This window comes from Podarcis gaigeae, assembly GCF_964106915.1.
Source record: "Podarcis gaigeae genome assembly, chromosome: 4".
NCBI lineage: Eukaryota > Metazoa > Chordata > Lepidosauria > Squamata > Lacertidae > Podarcis > Podarcis gaigeae.
The window spans coordinates 40,513,410-40,529,916 of record NC_139677.1 but is presented as its reverse complement, the minus strand read 5'-3'; the positions used below and the strand labels follow the sequence as shown (position 1 = coordinate 40,529,916).

The following is a 16,507-nucleotide window of genomic DNA, read 5'->3' as shown; positions in this document are numbered from 1 at the left end:
TCTGGATTGAACCCATTATGCTATTTCCTGTTTCATTTTCCATCGTTTTCCTAAATCATTCTTTGTAAATTGTAGCTGTAGCACAATAAGTTGCTTAATTCAATGTGCTCTCTGCCTTAACATCACAGTTCTCCTATCTTTTTTCCTTACGTGGTCTGTTTTCAAGAGCATTTATTCTCCCATTAAAAAAATCTACTACCGATAGGTTGAAGGAAAATCAATGCTACGCTAGATGCAGTGATTACTTCTACCTTCAAACACTGATGTTGTCTTTAATGATAGTGAACTAAATCATATACCTAAGAATAACTAACTTCATACATCCCAGAGTAATCTTCTCATGGAACACTGTAGGTTGGGGAAATAAACACAAGGGGTTGTATCCAATGCTGCTGTTTAACTTGTGTAAAAGAACACCCCCTTCTCTTCCCTGTATCTGTATGCACACCCTCAAGGTCTGCTCCAGAGGACTTAGGGATCCTCTGGGGAAGACTGGGGGAATCACTAGGAGAGGAGAGGAGAGGAGAGGAGAGGAGAGGAGAGGAGAGGAGAGGAGAGGAGAGGAGAGGGGCATTCCCATTGCACGAGGGGAACAGTGCTCACACAGCATTGGATATTACCCAAGGAGTCAGGTAAGAGGACAGCATATCTACCAAATTGTTCCTTGGCAAAAAGTACAATTTCCACTAGCAACTTGATTTTCCAAACTAAAAGGGTGGTTGTGATTTACTGTACAGAAGGGCAATCCATTGAAGTGGGCTGAATTCCACATCTGCCAAAGAACTGGGAAGCATCTTAGTGGCATCAGTTAATTCATCTGATACCAGGCAGCAAAGACAAGGTCTGGATGGAAATAGATGTGTCAGGATCAAAGGATGCACATGTGTACACATTGTGCACTTTTATGACATATAAAGCAAGGAATCCAAATTAATCTGGAGTCAGTACCTCCTGATACTTGTGTTGAATCATCCATCCTTCTACAAAGCAGTCAAGAGATATAATTTAGGGATTGGGAAGAAGAGGGACTGTACTGGTGTAGGAACTTAAATTACACTCATCCAGTCACAGATGAAGAACTGACCAACTGATTAATCAATATCCAAGTCAACTGATTTAATTAATCATTTCAGTTATTTTATTTCCAAAAGGAATATTCAGGAACAAACTAGTGAATGCCTCATGCCTGTTAAGGCCTCAGTTTGGGCACAGCAGATGAGTCAAGGGAACTGGTTTCAAAAAAATACCCTGCATTTTTTTACTTGTGGAGGTGGGAAAGCTTGGCATTTAAAGACTTGATTAAATTAATATTAGTTGCTGTCAGGCTCATATTAACAACAAAAGAGCAACAAGACTTTTACTATAAATCTCGGGAATGGTAAACTTTGGGAAGCTGCCACTGCAGAGACACAGACATATATGTTGTTTATATGATATCTCCTTGGTCCAGAATGCAGTTTTGTTTCTCATACTAAGACTGACAGTACAAGGACACTTAAAGAATGTAACAAACTTCATAAAAATAATGAGAAAGAAAGTGCTAGCTCAGCCATCATGCCACTGAAGTTTCTCTACTCTGGAGTTTTGTTTATTAAAGTTTGTTTGAAACATGTAAATAATGTAGTGCGCAAAACATTAATATTAATAAAAAGGAGGAAGCCCGACACATTTGGGGCACAAGCACCTCTTCAGCAGGGGGGACCTGAGCTTTAGTGTAGCATGGTAGTTGAAGTGTTGGACTGGGAACTTTGAGACCAGAGTTCAAATCCACCTTCAGCCATGAAGCTCCAGGAGCAACACTGGGCCAGTCCCTGTCCTTCAGTCAAACTTACCTCACAGGACTTTTTAGAGCATACAGTGGGGAGGAGGAGATCCATGTATACCACCTTGAGCTCCTTATAATACCATATTTCCTGTAACTGTAATAATGAACTCCGTGTTCAGTTGGTATAATATTTCAAATATAGGACTGTATCCAAAGTTGCACTAAGTAACTGCTTGCATGATGAGAATGCCTTCCACTTGCAGTACAGTATTGAATGAACTTTATTACGGTCACAGATCAGAATTAAGAAAAACATATAGATAAAATAGCAGTATTTCCCCTTTACCCCTCGCTTCATGCGCCTCCTAAATATGTTCTGGGTTTTCTCCCATCCAGAGAAATCTCCCTCTGGAGCAGATCTGGACATGGTGCAGGTGCACATGGGGAGACGAGAGTACATTGTGCAAGCAGAGGTTGCTCCTCTCACACTTTAGTTGGATACCGCCCAGAGCGCCAATGAAGTGCATTATTTTACCAACAGAGTGTTACCAAAAAGAAGCAATGCAGCAGCAAGCAGCATCTGCAGATGGCTGGAAAGCCAAACAGGATGTTTGTGACTGTTACCATGGGAAGAAGGGGGCAGTCCATTCACTGTACTGAGCACCGGATGTTAGCTCAGTGTGTCATATGACCTGTACTGGAAGTACATGGGAGGAGCTATATTCTCTCTGCTGTTGATGTAAAAGAGAGTGCAGACATGTTTCTCTGTACTGCTGCAAAAGACAGAAATAAAATCATGTAAATATATTTCTGTCTGTCTCTTTCCCCTCCCTGGGGATAGCAGGGAGGAGGGGGAAAGGAGTGGTGTGTTCTTCTCACGTTTGAGGAGAATCGCCGATAAGAGACCTCGCCTGTTTTCCTGCCGGGAGTCGCAGCGGGGAGGTCAACAAGGAAATCAGCCGCTGCCTAGCAGAGTGGCACATTCCTCTGACAAGGCTTGATTCCAACACAGAGATTATTGGTGAGGGACTTTGAGTCCAAATAATACTACTGCTGCTATTTCTCTCTCCCCCCCCACTCAATAGTCTGTTTTTATACTCTACAACTTAGGCCTTTTAAATAAACCACAATCAACCACAACCATAAATCAACTTAAAATCAAACATAATATTAGAAAAAGCTGATTCCTATTCAAGTGATTTTAAATATAGAATTAAAGTGTTGCTGAGTGCTAACAGAAATGAAGGTTTGCCTCAATGCCAGACCTGAAAGCGGCAAACTTGACTGGCTTCTTTTTTGGACTCTGCCCCATCACCTACTGCTGACAGATGGGTAACAAACCAGTAATATTCCCAAGCTCCACTGGCTATGCCAAATTTATTGTTATAAATGCTGATAAATGTTCTCTTTATCAGCAGCTAAATAAAAGCAAAACAAAAAACAAAAAACAACCTTAAGTAATTCTTGATAACATTTTTTTCTATCAGAAATTAAAAGCAATTCTCTGCTCTGTTTCAAATACGTCTTAAATAAGCAGAGAAAACAGATTTTTTATCTGAACTGACTCAAACATCAAAAAGCTTGAGGGTAGAAGTTGTTCGCCTTTTTTACTTTTCAATTAGGGTGATATGCTTCACTAGAGGTCTATTTTCAGAAAGCAATGTTTTCCGGTACTATAGTCTTCTCAAGTCCTTTTCGTTAAAACTGTCAAATATTTTGACAGCTATGTTCTTTCGAGTGCTGTTCGATTTGGAATCAGATGCATTTTGTTTGGCCTTGTCCTGCAGTAAATGTGAACATTTATTATCTTTTCCAATCTACTAAAAAAGCTATTTCTGCAGGTTTTAGACGCCCATAGAAGTGAAAAGAGAGAACAATTCCTATATTGCTCTGTGAAATTTTAGGCTAGAATATGCAGGTGCTACCAGGTAAAAAAACTGTATGAGAAGGAAATCTGTCTTGCTGTTAAAATGCATCCTATTGAAAGAAGCTTCCAACATAAGAAAATACATAAGCATCGCAGTGAATTTTATTACAGCAAGAACGACTGCATTACATCGACCTTCCTTTAAAGAAAAGTACTCAAAAAGGTTCTATCTTATTTTAAAAGGTACAGAACTGAATCTATGATTAAACAGGCCCAAAATTTATAGAATATTCCATTGGAAATCTGGGGAACTTATGGGAAAGGACACACACATTTTCTTTAAGCATACTGTAGTTGGGAAAATAAGCAGTATGAATAGAAGTTATCCAGGCATATCCTGGAAGTGTAAAAAAGAAGGGGAATTATGATATACGGTAGGAGCCGTAGTTTGGTTTATGGTACGAGCCATAGTTTGGTTTAAAAAGGGGGGAGGGAGGCAGAAAAGATCAAATGCATAATAATTTCTATAGCATGTTTTGTTTGAGTGAGCTGGTTTGAAACTGCACCTGCCTAGCACTGCCAATTAATGACTGATTTGATTTTGGTTTATTATATTTCTATTCCGCTTTTTATTCAGATGAGTCCCAAAGCAGCTGGCAAATACAGCATAAATCATATAGAGTAATTATCAAATTATCAATGATAGAATTATAATCTAGGTAAAGGTGAAGGACCCCAGAACGGTTAAGTCCAGTCAAAGGTGACTATGGGGTGCAGCGCTCATCTCGCTTCAGGCTGAGGGAGCCGGCGTTCATTCAAAGACAGCTTTCCGGGTCATGTGGCCAGCAGAACTAAACCACTTCCAGCGCACGGAGGACTGTGACGAGTGTCAGAGCGCACAGGAATGCCAGATTCCAAGAGCTTGATATACAGCAAGGATCAAACTCTACCATGATGATGCTAAGTTCCATATCTTTTGTTCCCAGTGACTTTGACCAATGAAAATAGGGAAGAGAGGTCTTGACTCCTTCCCCTTAAGCCATTTCCCCTTTGATTGCTTTTGACTGTGGGGAACAAAAAGCAGCTAGGGAGGCATGATTTTGGGGAAAACCAACGCGACCCAGAAATGGGTAAGGATACCACTGCCCAGTACCAGTTTCCACATTTTTTTTGCCTTAACTCCACTTTACTGGGGACAAATTACACATGACTAAGTATCACATGCAGTCTAGCCCTGAAAAGTCATGCCAATATGACTCTACAAATTATCTTTTACATGGAGAATTCATTTTGCTAGCAGAACTCATTGCCATGAAGGCTCTATTGCAAATGGGATTTTTCTTCCAGGTACTCTTTCAAACAAAACAAAAAGAATATATCCAAGTGACACCAACAAATTAGTTATAATATGTTGCTGATAATGAATGTCTACCTTCCCTTCCCTCCCCCACCCCCACCCCAAAAGACAACCTCTTATACCATATTGTGTTTGGGACACATGTTTTGAGGGGTGGATGATTAATACTAGTCTACTAAGCAAATTCCAGCATTCATTAATATGACAAACACCACGAACTAACAAGCTATCCTGATTACACAGTGTGGCTGAAATGAAGATTTGGCAGAATAAAGCTGATTGAGTGGGCTGAGGAGGGGGAAAAACTAATGAAGGACAAAGAAAGTAGGGCACTATGAAAGAAAATCAAGCAGTTAAGTGTACTAGAAAAAGTGAAATAGCAAAGAGAGGAAAGCAACTTGTTCCACATGACTGCTTTTGCACACAATAAAATGTGAATATCTCACTGATTTATTCTGCAAGATTAGAGCATCTTCCTTCAAAGGTAGTGCTTCTGCACCACATTCTGCAACTACCTATAACACAGAATTTTATATTGCAGAAAGGGCACTTTACCCCACTTCACACACCAACTAGTATTGTGTCCATCATATGAAATGTAATTGCTTGAGGGACAGGTAGCTACTGGATATTGCCAACAAATGAATGAAAATAAATGAATCAATCCCCACTTCCCTGGCCTGTGCCTTTTTCTGAAGTTGTATTATTGGCAGCGCAAACCTATAAATATCTACTCAGAATTCAACCCCATTCAGTTCAAAGGTACTCATTCTCAGGCAAATGTATATAGGACTGAATATACAATGTTTCTTTTAACACATTAAAAACAGAGCATCCCTATGCACTATCATCACATAGAACAAGGCAGATAGCACCAGTATTCAAAGATATCAGAAGCAAAAGAAATTAATTGACACTAGAGGAAACAATGTGACTTGGGAACTGCATTTTTAGCTGTTTATAAAGCCTTCCGAACCTTGCAAGTCACACATAGCACTTGGGTTAAAATTATTTGTAAAAGTCTCAAAAAGTGCCATAGGACCACAATACTTTGGCTGCAGGACCTCCTAATCCTCTTTGAGCTGTCCAGCAGCCCTCGTGACAGTTATACTATCCTTAGCAATAGCTCCTTAATGGAAAGATCGGTACACACTTTCCACACCCCAGCAATGGCAGAGAGGTTGGGGTGCAAGGAAGTTCACATATCACTGTGAAATAATTTAAGAATTACAGTAACAATAGCAATTCCAGTCTAGCAACCATATAGATTCTAGGAGTCACACATTCACTGAAACAAAAGATCAGTGGGGCAAACCACCTATGGAAGAGGCAGAATATCCTTTGACAATAATCCCCCCCCCCCCGAAAACAATTGTTCAAGGATCCATCCAAGATACTTTAGGTGTCTCTCACAAAAAGCGGAAGCGTCCCACAGAATGTTTAACAACTCTTCACATTTCCTTCAGAAACCCTACATTAAAGGGTTGTGCACATTTTAAGGTAATATGTGCAATGAGTAATTCTTGAATAATTTGTGAGTGAGTGAGATTTTTTGTATAACTTTATTAATCAAAGTTTGGCGCAAGCTATGGAACAAAGGTGAAAGAAAATGTTTTTAACAAGCACTGATGAAAAATGATGCGAAATTCAAAGTCAAACCAGAAATAACTTTTCCCAGTTATTGGTGACTCATACCTTCTTAAGCCCTACTTTGGCTCGTTCATAAAAATTCCAATTAAAGTTTCATATGGCATATCTGGAACTGAATTTTTTATCTACAGTTTCCTTGAAAAATGGACTTAATATATTAAAAAAAGTCTCTGGAGTCTCATTTGGAGTCTCCAAATAATTTCTACCAAGACTAAAAGGAATAATTCCTTGAAGATATGGGGAATTTAGTGAGCTTCTTACCCCTACCCCACATGGATTCTATCAAGCAGTCCTACTTTCTAACAGCTTCCTTCTTCATAACTGCTTCACCTTTTTACCTGAATTTACCAGAACAATGTACCCATTTCCCCCTCTTTCAAGCTTTTGAAGTCCGCTAATTGCAGTAAAACCTAGAAGAAACTGGTTGTATCTAGCAGATGTGCTGCTAAAAGAAAACAGCATTTGCACCCTGAAACTTTACTTATAATGCCTTTATCATAAAGCAATTCCTCACCTGAGAGATGTTCTTCCTTTGCTCATAATCATTATTTGGCCCTGTTGTGGAAGCTCCAAAATTTTCTAGTAGCAATTTCTTTGCAGACAACAGCATAATAATCCCCCCAACTCCTTCAGAAAGAGAAACTCATTAATCCCTAGTACTTAACAAGAAAATCTCCTGTTTAAAGAGCATCCTGCCCCATCCCATGTCTTAAATCATTAGATAATGAAGAAATATTTAGGGTGTGTTGATGCCACTGGGACTAGTACAGCAGCTAACAGTAGATGGAGCCAGAGCCAATGACAGGTGGAGTCAAATAATTCTGGTTTTGTCTCCATCCCCCCTCGCTGCTATGTTCTACAAGGGCAACACTGAGATGAGGAAGTTGACAGCTAAGATTTGGCTGTAAGTAAAAAGGCAGGAAGGTGTGGGTGGCTAAGGGCAAACCAACATTGGTGGGGCACTCCCTCATTCACTCTAATGGATCAGCCTATACTACGGATAGTAATACCAGATTCTTCTCTATAGCATTCTCAATACATTTGTGCTTCCAACAGTTTTTAAAGATGAAAACAACTATTCCTGTCAACACACTACCCAAAATCCCCACCAACTCAACAGAGATCACAATAGACTTGTTCTGAATAAGGTGTCCCAAGAAACTGTGTCCAAGTGGAGAAATTCATAAGAATGGGACTCATGCACATTAGGAGGTAAGCAGAAAAAGTAGGGAGGGCACAATTTTGAATGGTATGCAAACAGTGCATTAACACTTGAGGTTTGGGGACATGGTTTTCAGACCTACAGGCATACATCAAATGTAATGACTGTTTGACTGACTGTTTTATATTGCATGAGTAAACTTTTTGTATTAGTATTATGAATCCAGTTGATAACGCGGTCAATACAGCAGGGGTGGACCTTGATAATATAGCGCCCTGTGCAAGACCAATATTTGACACACATACACACCTGACCCACCCCAAAGCTGCCTTCCCAGAGTCAGGTAAGGGAGGCGCCAGGCTTTGGAAAGGAGGAGTGAGGCTCTGGCAGGGTCATAGTGCCCTCACACCTCCTTTCCAGAACTGCGTAAGTGCTAACTAGGCTTTGAGAAGAAGCAAGGCAGTGCCCATTGGCCTCTGTAGCCTGTGCTGGGGAACCGGTTGTGCTGCCCTAAATCTGCCTCTGCTTCCAGTTCAAAGTGTCTGGCAAGGGTTGTATTGATTTCCAAAGCTATGCTATTGAATAAATGCAATCTGTGATGGTTACAGCCATACTGCTTGCAATCTTGACCCAGCTCTGTAGAGAAGGTGAATTTGGTTCTATTTTGCATTCAGCTGTTCTGCTGAACTCAATAGTAAAATTTCTTCCGTCTAGTTGTCTTTTCCTTAAAATTAATTACACACTGTAACCCAAGCAGTAAAATTGTTCCAGAAGAACATAACTGCCCCAAGGCCAAAAGTATACAGTATGGCTTCTCTCATCCTTCTAAGTTTCTGCCTTAGGGTTGTTGCCTTCTTCCTCTGTGGATTATGAAAATTCACATCTACTTTCAATATATATTATATTTTACACTTTTTAAAAAATGTTGCATCTTCTGGCACTTGAGGAAACTCACCATGTTTACAAATAGGCCTAACACTTCAATTAAAGATATGTTAGTAGATTTATAATATGAGGGTTAGTTTATGAATTGATAAATTAAGTTAAATATTTTTTAAAGTTATATATTACACATTTCAACTACATTAATTCAAGGTGGCATACAGCATAGACGAGAAACAAATACAAATATATACAAATTGCACAATAAAATCAAAGTTTTATGTATGGGTGAGCTGATAAAAAGTGGGGAAATGAAAGATTCTACTGAACGTGTTTGATCCTAATCAGCTTGTTCATGCTCTGCTATTAATCCAATCCAAAATCTTCAACGTCTATCATTTAAATATAAAATTTTGAGGAACAATAATGCTATTGTTTTTAGAACTTATCCAACTATCAAGTTGCAATCCTAAACCCCATTGAATTCAGCAAAACGTTTTTCTGAATAGGCCTGGTTAGGACTGTGTTATTTATAATTATTGTGTTGTTACTTTTATTTATTCACATTTATCTCAGCTATCTTCTAAACTAGGAAAAGACTGAAGTTGAGTTTCAGAAAACACTAAAGCATTTGTAAAAGTTTGTTGAAGGATTGGTCAGCATATTTTATGATGCTTCCATTGCAGTATATACTCTTAAGTACACTCGGGGGAATTTCAGTTCAGCTCAGGGGGACTTCTGAAAAAGCTTGCACCGTATAGGTTCTAACTGAAAGTGATTTCCCTTCCCAATTCTTCTTAGCAGTGGAGATCCTCTGCTTAGATGTTAGCCAGTTGGTGCTTTTGTGCATGGTCATGTGCTTATCTTGCATACATTTGATTGGTGTAGAGAGATGCCAAGAGCTGTACATACTGCATTTCATGGTGTTCCACTCCTCTACAATCGTGCAACATTAGACACATACACAACAGAGAACGAGCTCCCATGCATCATTTTGTGGCCCTATTCCACAGCCGCTCATGCCACCATAAATTGGATAAGGTGCTGTGGAGCATGTTACTCCAAGGAAACTGCAGACAAGAGAAGGCAGGCTCTTTAAGCAATGATGTCCCTCAACTGTATATAAACATATCTAAAGAGTAGCCCTACTTGTTTGAAGAGTCCCTTTTTTCTACCTTTTCATATTTGATCTTGTGCATTAATTCACTTTATACATAGTAATGCACTATCAGTTTAGAGAATAAAGAGTGGATCTTTACATGTATCCACTCTGGCTTTTTTTTTACTTTCATCACTTAGATGCTAAATTGTGATATACACAGTAATCCCTATTTCAGAAAATTGTTGAGAATGCAATAGAACATCAATTCTTTCCAGCAGACCTGAGAATATCTACAATCCATTTATAATTTCAGGCTCAGGCTTAAAATACAATTGGCTGGCATACCATAATAACTGAAAATGACACTAAATAAGAAAAACCTACCTTCAAAGTGTCTCCATGTTACAGGCAATGAAAAGCACCCTTAGCACTAAAATCGTCTTGGTCAATTTAACAGTGCTAAGTGCAGAACAAATTGATCCTAAATAGAACCAAGCTCTTTCCTGGCATATGCCTACACTGAATAAAATCCAGCAAATCCCATGCAACCCTTTCCCCTCTTTATCAAACATTCCATAATGGCCAGGCTAGATTTAAATGCTATCATATAATGCTTGAACCAAATGGCACACAAAGTTGGCAGTAAAATCCCAGTTAGTTCAAAGTCACTGGTCAAATATGTCCCCTTCTAGCATTGCAGAAGACCTATTCTCAACTTCTGAATGACAGAAGTATGTGGAAATGAAAGAAGGCTAAACAACATAGCCCTTTGGGGCTAAATTTGCTTATAAACTTATTTATGTCATGTTTTCAAGCACCACTCACACAAAATGGCTTCCATATAAGAAAAACACAAAACATACCAGAGAATTTTAGGTGGCAACACAAAAAAGAAAACACAGAGCAGTTCAAAATAAAGCATCCGTAGATATTCTAGCAGCTGAAAAATTAAACATTCAAAAAAAGTTCTTTTATGTGTGCTCATAAAATAAAAGTCTAAGTCAGGAAAAAGCAGTCCAAAAGAAATAATTTTCCAAAGCTCACTTAAAGATTTGCACAGCTGAAGATCTGCAGAATTCTACACTTGCATGGAAAGGGAGTTCTGTAATTTGGAGGCACTACAAAAAAAGTCTTGTTTTTCATTTTTTAGCTTCACAAAAAGTTTTGGCACCACAACTTTAACAAATACAATTAAAGGCTTTATCTTCACTATCCTTTAAATACAACATAAGGTATATGGTACACCAACAAAACACAACTTAGAATGTTATGCTACATGTGCAAAGCTTCAATGTTGAGCATTCTAGAGCACTTCTTCAGTTTAACAAGTAATGTGTGTGTAGTTTATTTAGCAACTGGAGACAAAAATGCTTCAAGATAAATCCAGCATAAACAGCAACTACTCAGAAGCAAGTCCCATTGCATTCTTTGGGGCTAACTCCCACGTAAATAACTCAGCATAGGATTGTAGATTTAAACTACAATCCTACATGCAATTTCCTGGAAGTAGGTTCAACAGAACTCAATGGAGCTTACCTCTGAATAAACAAACCACGTGATAGGACTTTAACAGTGCAATCTATGTAACAAAATATATCTTTCATCAAAACTCCCTAGCTTGTATCTATAGAGAGAAGTTGCATTGGTGCTGCTACAGCAGCTTATAAACAACCGTTCCACCTGGGAAAACTAATAAACTGGAAAAGTTGTTTCTTCTTCTTCTTTTGAGTCACTACTGTGTCATTAATTAAGTATTAATTATGTGTGGGCAGGCAATCAACTACCAATTTCAATTGTATTCACAAAGCTTAATTATGTCCAGAATATTGACATATCTGAATTAAGGCTTTCAAAACAACTGAATAAGGGAAGGGGATCACCCCAAACCACTTCTGTTTCCAGAGACATCAAGGGGGCATCTGACCCAGGCTTCGTTCCCTGTGTCAAGTCATTAACACCATCAGCAGTTTTCCTTTCTCTAAAGACACATTTTATTTTATTTTTAATAGAAACAATTTTATAAATCCAAACACAAGCAATTTGGCCACTGAAATTAGCATTATGTTCCCTCAAAAGATTATATGTGGTTAATTCCATCATGCAGAAAAATAAAATGCGATCAGTTGTGAAGTTATTCCTGGGCCATGGGGGGGGGGAGCATTTACAGTACTTAAAACATGTTCTCATAGATGCACACTGTTTGTTTGTTTGTTTGTTTGTTTGTTTGTTTACTTATTTACTTAATCAATCTCCATAGCTCAGTAGCAGAGCACATGCTTTGTATGCAGAAAGTCCCATGTTTGATCTCTGGCTTCTCCAGTAAGAATTGGGAAAGTCTCTGGTCTAAAATCCTTGGCTGCTGCTGTTATTCTAGACTAGATGGATCAACAATTTGACTTGACATAAGGCAACATGTGCAATGTGACACAAAGGCAACTGTATTCATCACAACTTGCTACAGAAAAAATTCTTCCTGTTTTATTGTCCTAAAATGGTATAAAACTACCCATGAAATGATAGAAGATGGCAAGATCTCAGATCAACTATCCTAAAAAAAATAAGGGTCTGCTGCTTAAGTTCCACAGAAACTTGGGAGTAAGCTTCATTAAAAACCAATGCATTTGAGTTCAAGTAATTTGAATTAGCCTGCCTGTAAAGAACAATCTTGTACTCCACACCACCAGACAACACTTAACAAAGCTAAAATTTTAGGCAAAAAAGAGACCATTTTCAGTTAGATAGACCTATATTGGTATTTGTAGATGAGCACAACCAGTTCACCTACGGAAGTTTTTATCCTAATTCACAGGTGCTCCTTGCATATGAAGAAGACTGTCCACGGTAATTGATAAATTTATTTATTTATTATTAAATTTATATACTGCCCTATACCCGCAGGTCTTAGGGCAGTTTACAGAATAAAATCACAATATAAAACCACAAAATCCATAATCAAAATACAAACAACAATCCAATAACCCCTCCCCACAAAAACCCCACATTTTAAAAGGGCATAGGATGTCAAGCGATAGACCTTCTAATGCCATGACTATAACAGTTATCACTTGAAGCGATCCTGTGTCTTAAAGAACAATTCATCAGTTGTTGTTTTTTTATTACTAAACGTGTTTCATGCACAGAAAATCAGAAATAGGCCTTACGGGTTAGCACAATCCTGCATCTGAGTTCAACTCTGTTTTCTCCCATCTAAGTATGTATAGGATAACTGCATTGTGAGGGATCAGTCTCACATATGAATCCATGTACAAGCCTGAGAACAAACTAGAAATCTAGTTGTATGCGCTCTTATGTGAGCATGCGTCCCACCGATTTAAATTAAATTTACGTCAAAGTAAGTATGCTTAGAATTTTGACGTTCACACAACAAGGAATAACTAGCAAAATGCCTCCCAAAGGATGGAAGTGTGTGTTCATGGAAACATGGCCATAAAAAGACTACTTCTGATCAGACAGGCAAGTGTCACCCTCAGTTCATACTTCCTGAGGACTTTGCCCCACATTTTCCCACGACTTCCCCTGTCTCAAGTCCTCCTCCCATAGAACTTTTGCTTCCATCATTCTTCTTTGCCCCTCCCCCACCATCTCATCTGCTCTCCTTCAGTCAGGTCTCTGCTTTCCCCTACCTCTTCATCGTTCCTTTGCTCCCTTCTACCTCCATGTTCTCTCGTCCTTTTCTGGATTTTCATCCAATTTTTAGCCAGTTGATCCCCATTATTCCAATTCAGATGACTGCACTATTAACCACCACCATCAAATTTGATGATCATAAAATATTATACATCTTGAACAAGGAATACCAGATGTATTTTAGGAGTCAATTTATACATCTAAATTTCCCCCCTGATGTATTTCTATCTGCAGATTTTTAGAGTATGCAAATCTTAGGATGGGATCAGGCGTTCCATTATACACATAAGTGTTATAATTATCATTTATGACTCTGAAAGCATAAAACGGATATAATCCACTATCATAAGGTTGCACATCATAGGTCAGGTCCTTTCATAACGTTAAGCAACTTTGCAAATATCACATGAGAGGTATAGCTTCAAACCTGATTATTACCTCACCCTCAGAAGGCCATTTATAGTATACCAATGTAGCTTCTAAGATAAGTTAGGTTACCCACACAGCTAAAAACCTTAGCAATTGACACAGGAAGATGTAATGAGGATATTTTGGGTAGAAATAATTTGAAAATACTGGTGGGGGGGTATACAGACAATGAATTTTTTTGTTGCTTTTACTGGAGAGGCAGCTTGGCTTAATATGGTTTCACACCTGTGGCATTTTCCAACCTTAGTACACACTGTACTATAAAGGAACCATTTGTCAATTTGGCAGGTGCACAACCTGTAAGACCCTGATATAACGTATCTGCTTTTTACAGTGGTACCTCGAGTTACAAACACCTCAGGTTACAAACTCTGCTAACCTGGAAGAGTTACCTCGAGTTGAGAACTTTGCCCCAGGATAAGAACGGAAATTGTGTGCTGGTGGTGCAGCGGCAGCAAGAGGCCCCATCAGCGAAAGCACGCCTCTAGTTAAGTACGGTTTCAGGTTAAGAATGGATCTCTGGAACGAATTAAGTTCATAACTAGAGGTACCACTGTACTTCTGCAACAAGAGTTTTCTTCTTTGACTACATCTCATTCCAGTCAGAACCTCAGAAATGGCTAAAGACCAGTGGTAAATATGGCATGTTAACCAGCATATATGAACACAGTAGCAACTCGGAGTGTGTTGCAATCTAAAGTAAACTCTTTAGTAAGATTATCCTTATCAAAAACCATGAAAGTGGTTTTCACACCACAACCTTGAGAATGTCTGTGGTTTCCATAACACCTTTTCCCCAAGAAAGCCTAGTCCTGTTTTTTAACCACAATGAAATGGCTTTCAATGGTCTCAGCTTGCTTGTGCATGCATATCTCTGTGTAGCCTTAGGCCTAACTTTTCTCTAAAGAGCTTTCCTTTCTACAGCAATAGATCAACATTCAGCTACTATTGGGAGAAGAGAAGAGATCTACGCATAGGGAGGTGGAATGTATCAGACACATAAATTCTTCCTCTGGAAAGATGCATTTTCCATCTGCTGTGCTAAGTAAGGACACAATTAACTCCTCATCACTAATCAGCTGGTACCAATGCAAGGCAGAACTGAAAGTCGTGAGCATTGGTACACATCTTCTCTTTTAAAAAAGCCACAACTCTTAGTGCGCAACATTTCTAATTTACTAATGCCAGCTTGATAACCAAGGAGCACCACCATAGTTCAGTAACCAAGTTGGGGGTAGCTGGTTAACCAAGACCGGATTGCAAGTTAATTCACAAGATTTCTAAAAACTATATAATGCTTTCCGTAAAATTGTGGATCCACTTTCCTTCTCATCCAAGCAGGTCTTCAGGGCATCTCAATTAAGGCTGGGGAGGGTCTTTCTCCACCTAGGGTCACCCTACCAGCTTTTGGAGTGCTGGTGCGGGAATCGCCCACCAACTAAAGAGGACCTACACCTGGAGCTCAGCCAAAGAGTTCTGACACCACTGTCCAAGCCCCCCAATCCCACGTTCCCCTGTCGAGGAGCATCGTCAACATGATGATCCATGCAGCGCACATAGGGAGCCGCTGGCTGCATGACAGGAGCCCCGAGCAGCTGCCTCGGGCGGGAGGAGGGAGGGGGCGCCCTCGCCAGCAAACGCAGGACCTCCGCTGGAGCGGCGAGGAAGTTGAAGGGGCTTCGCGGACTCACCTCTCACTCCCTTCCGCTTCTCCAGCGCCAAACGCCCAGCATCGCCCCAAATGGACCAGAGAGACCAAGAGAGGAGGAGGAGGAGGCAGCAGCTGAAAGAATTCGAGACAACCTAAGAAAGACCCAGTGAAGAGAGGGAAGGACCTACCCGGAGAGCTTGGCAATCTTGACAAAGCTAAACACATCCATCCATGCAGCCGCCGGAGCTCTGCCTCGCTTCGTGCCCCGCCTGCCCGCTCACTCCAGCAGCAGCTCCATGCCAGGAAGGAGGGGAGGCATGGTTCTTCTCTTCCAGCACCAGCAGCAATCCTTGCCTCGGTAGAAGGAGCTGGCGACGAAGGCGGTGGCGGTGGCTGCTGCTGCTACCCCCCTCCGGCCGCGAGCTGAGCGTGCAGCATCTCCCAGCGGCGGCACCATCGATAGCAATGAAACTGCTGCTGCTGCTGCCGCCGCCGCCTGGGCTGCTTGCTTGCTTGCTTCCCCGCGCACGCGCGCCCCCGTCAGCCCGGCCAGCTCTGGGGCTAAGCCGGCGAGGCGTCAGGCCGGCTAGGCGAAGGGAGGAAGCGCCTCCGCGTCTGCGCAGAGGCCCGCTCGGCGCAGCAACGAAGCCGGCAGCCTCCTTGCTGTGGCGCGAGCGAGCAGCCTCCTCTCAGGGGGCGGGAAAAAAAGGCGCCTCGCGCGGCCCGGAGCCTCAGCCACAGCTGGGGAAGCAGCAGCTGTTGCTAATCCCGTGCACCTGCCGACGGGGCCCACCAGCTGCCTCGCGCCCGCCACTGCCTTCCCTCAGGCGCGCAGGATTCTCCCTGTCATAGCAGCCCGCGAGGCCATCTTAGAGGGGGCTGCTCAGTGGTGACACTTCGTGTAGGCACACGGTGTTTCTCATTTGTTGCTGCAAGACACTCGCACCGTGGCAAACAAGTCCCCGGGAGAGTTGCCAGCGAGCCCCTTCTCAAA

The 16,507-nt window shown here is 40.8% G+C and overlaps 1 protein-coding gene across 2 annotated transcripts in view; it reads right to left on the bottom strand.

The window, feature by feature from the left end:
- FRMPD4 (FERM and PDZ domain containing 4) overlaps positions 1 to 16,125 on the bottom strand; it is a 210,177-nt gene extending 194,052 nt beyond the window's left edge. For both annotated transcript variants that reach the window (XM_083734128.1, XM_083734125.1), the window contains exon 1: positions 15,702 to 16,125. In XM_083734128.1, coding sequence (XP_083590254.1) covers positions 15,702 to 15,742 — 41 coding nt within the window. In that variant the 5' untranslated portion in view covers positions 15,743 to 16,125. The remainder of the gene's footprint in view (positions 1 to 15,701) is intronic.
- Between the last annotated feature and the right edge of the window lie 382 nt (positions 16,126 to 16,507).